The following is a 5,772-nucleotide window of genomic DNA, read 5'->3' as shown; positions in this document are numbered from 1 at the left end:
TCTTGGGCACACACGCACATGTGCCTGGTGTGAGTTTAAGCCACTGGGTCCAGGACTTGAACTGCAGTTGACTACACGGGAGTTCAGTGACATAGCCATTATGCTAAATGCTGGTCCCAATAAGTGTTTTCTTTTACCTCCCCAGAGAATTGGGAAGATTAATGTGGTTGAAAATAGGTGGTTTTTCTTTGTTGAAAATGATGAAAATGGTAAGATCCTTGATTTGATTATGACATGCTTTGAAAAACCATATTATATCTCACAAAGATGTACAATGATTAAATGTAAATAAGAAATTATTAAAAATTAAAATAAAAAATATAGTTTTAAAACTTTTCCTTGCAGGGTCAGCAGGTGCTGTGGCTGTTCTCTCACATGAATGACTGCAGTTTGAGTCTCAGACCCAGCTTGAAAATCTGTGTGTGTGTGTGTGTGTGTGTGTGTGTGTGTGTGCATGCTCAATATCATGAGAGGAGAAGAGAAAAAGGATTCTGGTGTGGCCATCCTGCCTGGAGGTGATTTCTCACTATCCCCCTCTGCCTCTTTTTTCTCTTTCTGGTTTACCTATATGCCCTATGGCAAAAACCTAAAAAATCAAAAATCTTTTGCATGCTACCATTGCAAAAAATAAGCAAACATGACATCATTGCTCTGTGATAGTTTTGCCAGATACAATCTTAACTGCTGTGGAGCATTGTTCTGTCTGTCACATTGTATGCGTTTCTCTGTGTCGCAATTCCCGCACAAAGTGGTTTCATTCGAGCTTTTCAGAAAGCTATTTTTCTGTATTGTCTGCCATTGCTTTTAATAAAAGCATTTATTTTACACAAATTATTTAATTTTAAAATTTGGCTCAGTTATCCCACCAACCAGTCCCTGTTTCATTCACCTTGGTATTTCCTCCCAGCTCTTAGACTAGATAACTATTAAGTGTTTAGTGATGTTAGTTGAATGAATTCTCTACATAATAACTAAAATAATTGCATTACAATGTAAATCAAGTCATGCCAGTTTTGTGTATAAACTATTCTGGTGGCTTAACATTGCACTGAAAAAGATCCTAATCTCCCTGGGAGAACAAGGAAGGATTCTTTTTACCTCTTTGGTTTCATTCTCTGACTTTCTGCCTTACGGTCTAAGCTGAAACCACGTTGATCTTTCATTTCCTGAAACAAGCCAAGGTCTTTCCCATAATGTCCTGGAACAAGCCAATGTCTTTCCCGTCATAGGTCTTTGCATCTGCCACTTCCTCCACCTAGAATGTTCATCATCTCTCTATTCTTGTGGTGGCTCTTTGTCATCTTTCTGGTTTTTTTCTTTTTTTTTAGATTCTTATTTTGGTTTAATTGGAATTTCTTCATTATTCATATTTTCTACATCATCAGTTTCTACTTTTCTCTTTATTTCTTTATTTCACAGCTTGAATGTAACTTCCTCAGAGAAAGCCTCCTCACTCTAAGGACAGTCTCTTCATTACTCTCTAACATCTTGCTCTGTTCTTTCACAGCATTTGTCATGATCTGCAGCTAAAATTTATTTGTCCATCTCTCTATCTATCTATCTATCTATCTATGTTTTTTTTAAAGAGAGATTTTTGCTATAGGGTGTGTGCACTTCCCAGAGAGATAGAGAGAGACAGAGAGACAGAAAGTGAGAAATCACAACTAGAAATCAATAGGAGGATGGCCACGGCACAGTCCCTTCTCCTCCATTCTCCTCTCAGGATCTTGGACACACATGCACATGCACCTGGTGTGAGTTTTAAACTGCTGGGTCTGGGACGCAAATTGTGGATGACTACATGGGAGTCCAGCAACATAACCATTACATCATGTGCTGGTCCCAATTTGTTCATATTTTTGTCTTCTATTGTCACATATCTCCACAAAGTGGGGATTATATATTTTTTAATTTATGACTATAAACTTAGTAACTACCGTATAAGAAATGCTCAGTAAATATTTGTCAAATGAATGAATAATAAAACATACCTATTTCATTGCTCTGAGGGTGGATTAAGAGAATTAATAACTTCAATGATGCAAAATTGTCTTTCTCAGTCACCAAAGTTATATGCAAACTTTTTTGTGTGATTTACCAATGTCCACTAAGCTGTTAAGCCAAATATCTGAGTGAATCATGGAGGCCAGGCCTGCTCAGAAATCTGAAGGTTTGTTCAGAGTTGGTTATCAGCCTAACGGCAGAACAGGAGAGACAGCACGATGTTATAAGAATGGCCTGAGTTTATGTTGATACCGTGGTTTACATCCCGTCTTGTTTCCTAGCTGAATCATTTGAGGCATGCTGTTCTCTCTCTTTCAGCTTTAGTTTCTTTATGTATAAACAAGCATAATAATACCTACCTCCCAGGGTTATTGTAAGAATTACATAAAATGCACAGTGCCTACAAAATTTCCAGCATATGGAAAATATTACTAATCATATCTATTGCTATAATTAGCAGATGTTGGGCCAGAGGATAGTGTTGTAAGTCAGATGGTCTGGTAAATAGCATGCGTAACTTGTTTTTTTCAAGATAATTGATTTCGAGCACCTGACATTATGAGGGCTTAGCCAGTTTCATTTTTCTTCTTTTCCCTCCTTCCTCCCCATTAGCTTATTCAAGGCATTCTTCATGTCTTCATTCCTAAGGGTATAAATGATGGGGTTCAGTAGTGGGGTGACAGCTGTGAAAAACACAGACACCACCTTGTCCTCAGGGAGGCTGGTGGATGGGCGGGAATAGATGAAGATGCAGTGTCCCAGGAAAAGGGTGACTACGGTGAGGTGGGCTGCACAGGTAGACAGGGCCTTCCGCCTGCCCTCAGAGATCTGCTGCCTCAGACTCACCAGGATGACTGCGTAGGACACCACAAGTACCACAAAACAGACCACAGAGATCAGCCCACTGTTGGAAACGATGAGGATCTCAATGACGTGCGTATCAGTGCAGGCCAGTTTGATTACCTGAGGTACATCACAGAAAAAGTTGTCAATCTCATCTGGACCACAGTAGGGCAGCTTAATGGTGAGGGAGGTCAGGGCTATGGAGTGGATGGGCCCTCCTGTCCAGAGGGCCACCGCCAGCAGCACACATACCTTCCAGTTCATCACTATCATGTACTGCAGGGGTTTGCAAATGGCCACGTAGCGGTCGTAGGCCATGACGGTGAGGAGGAAAATCTCTGTGCAGGCAAAGAGGTGGAGGAAGAACATTTGGGCCACACAGGCGTCAAAGGAGATGAGCTTCTCCTCTGACCAGGTGTCTGTGCCCGGGGGCCCCCCGCCAGCAGCACACATACCTTCCAGTTCATCACTATCATGTACTGCAGGGGTTTGCAAATGGCCACGTAGCGGTCGTAGGCCATGACGGTGAGGAGGAAAATCTCTGTGCAGGCAAAGAGGTGGAGGAAGAACATTTGGGCCACACAGGCGTCAAAGGAGATGAGCTTCTCCTCTGACCAGGTGTCTGTCAGCATCTTGGGGACAGTGACGGTGGAGTGGCAGACATCAATAAAGGACAGGTTGCTGAGGAAGAAATACATGGGGGTATGGAGCCGGCGGTCATAGATAATAGTTATGATGATGAGGATGTTCCCAATCAGTGTCAGGACATAGAACACGAGGAACATGAAAAATGCAGCCATCTGCACTTTCTGATTTACAGATAAACCTCTAAGCCGAAAATATGTCACGGCAGAAGTTTGATTGAGTAGGATAGCCTCTTCCATTCTCTTTATTGGACAGTCCTATCAAGAATTAAAAAAAGGAAAAAAACTCAAAATAACACAATATCAACCATTTGGTTATGTAATTTCTTGTGTGTTTATGACTTTTCTTCACATCCAGAATTTATGGTCAAGTATCTTGTACTCCTCTTTAAACTCTCCTTTCAGCATCCTATTCATGTGGACATATAATAGGTGCTAAAGACACACTTTTGGAATCTTTAGGAATTTTTTTTTTGAGAGGTTTTTTTCGCTATAGGGCACATGCGCTCACCAGACAGACAGAGAGAGACATAGAGACAGAAAACAAGAAATCACCCCCCCAGGGGGGATGGTCACGTCGCAATCCCTTCTCCTCCATTCTCCTCTCGGGATCTTGGGCACACACGCACACACACCCGGCGTGAGTTTTAAGCCACCGGGTCCGGGATGCGAACCGTGGTCGACTATGTGGGAGTCCAGCGACATAGCCATTACGCTAACTGCTGGTTCCCACACTTTTGGAATCTTAACAGAGAATTTAAATTCATTAAGGAGAATAGTACAACCCTGAAGAGAGGGAGAGATTAAACCAGTTATTTCTTGTAGTAAGATATTGTGCTTAGGTTTAAGTTACAGATTTTTATAGGAGAATAAACTAGGTTCTTCTTATTCTAAAAACTAATTTGTCCAAAATCTTATAAATCTGAGTCTTGGATACTTTTCTCTATTGTTTTGTTTAAGGCATGTGTGCTCACCAGAGAGAGAGAGAGAGAGAAAGAGAGAGAGAGAGAGAGAGAGAAAAAGAGAGATAGAGAGAGAGAAGAAAGCACTTCTCACTGGAACATGATCATCCTTCAACAACTTCTCCATTTTTTCCATCCTGTTGAGATTTTGGGCATGCATATACATGTGCCCCGAGTGTTTTTCAAGTCACAGGGTGAGGATTTGAACTGCATGGTTGACTATGTTCACTGACCTGGGCTGTTAGAAAAGTCACGATGGATTTTTGCATAGAAAAGAACCCAGTCCTTGTTCCCCTGTTGGCTGGTCACGTTGGCCTGAGACTGTGATTTCCATGCTCCAGCTTTTGGAGGACAAGAACTTTTCACTAGACAACTGACGACACAGCTGTGATGTTTTTTGAACAGTTCTTTAAAGAAGGCTGGATAAAACCCTGGAAGCCTTGGGAAGTTTGGAGAGAGTAAAGAGAGTCTTGCCTCTATGTCACTCCTCAGCTGAGGGCAAACTTGCTTATTCTTTTTTTTAGAGAGATTTTTGTCATAGCCCTATGGTGTATGCTCACATAGAGAAACAGAAAGAGACAGATAGACAGAGAGACAGAGAAACAGAAAGTAAGAAATCACCCACAAAGGAACAGTCACATTGCAATCCCCTATCCTCCATTCTCCTCCTGGGATCCTGGGCACATAAGCATACACTCCACTCAGCATGACTTTTAAGCCACTGGGTCTGGGACTCGAACTAGATCGACCACATGGGAGTCCAATGACTCAATCATTATGTCATCTCCTGGTCCCAGACTTGCTCATTCTTAAACTGGGGGTCAAGGTCCAGTTCTAATAGCAACACTGTCTTGACTAGATTGTCTCCAACTCTTTAAAGTCACATTCTGCTGCCTGGCTTACTGGTCAGCAAGTAAAAGGAAAGTAGTGGTTTAATTTTCTTTTAAATTAACCTATCTATGACCCAAACATCATTACACATATGTGATATATTTAGTTTGCTATAGGGCACATGTGCTCACCAGAGAGAGACAGAGAGGAGAGGGAGGAGGAGAGAGAGTGAGAGAAAACACTCCCCACACACAGAGGGAATCACCATGACACAGTCCCTTCTCCTCCACTTTTCTCTTGGGATTTTGGGCATAAATCCACACGCACTTAGGGTATTTTTCAAGCTGCTAGGTCCAGGACTCGAACCATGCAGTTAGAATCCAGCCACTTTAACCATTATTCTACCTGACTGACCTGCATCACTATATTTTTAAAAATAACAAGTGAATGCATTCTATAGAGTCATTTTAGCCTTTAAAGGGAATTAA

At 41.7% G+C, this 5,772-nt stretch overlaps 1 protein-coding gene across 1 annotated transcript; it reads right to left on the bottom strand.

Annotated features, from left to right (window-relative positions):
- Window positions 1–2,580: 2,580 nt before the first annotated feature.
- Window positions 2,581–3,731, bottom strand: OR4E1 (olfactory receptor family 4 subfamily E member 1). Its single transcript, XM_006161412.1, has 2 exons — window positions 3,303–3,731; window positions 2,581–3,099 (listed from the first exon to the last, which is right to left on the bottom strand). The coding sequence occupies exons 1-2, from the start codon at window positions 3,729–3,731 to the stop codon at window positions 2,581–2,583; spliced, it is 948 nt and encodes a 315-aa protein (XP_006161474.1).
- Window positions 3,732–5,772: the final 2,041 nt, after the last annotated feature.

The sequence above is a fragment of the Tupaia chinensis genome, unplaced genomic scaffold, assembly GCF_000334495.1.
Source record: "Tupaia chinensis unplaced genomic scaffold, TupChi_1.0 Scaffold138584_1, whole genome shotgun sequence".
In the NCBI taxonomy this organism is placed as follows: Eukaryota; Metazoa; Chordata; class Mammalia; order Scandentia; family Tupaiidae; genus Tupaia; species Tupaia belangeri.
This window is presented reverse-complemented; position numbering and strand designations above follow the sequence as displayed.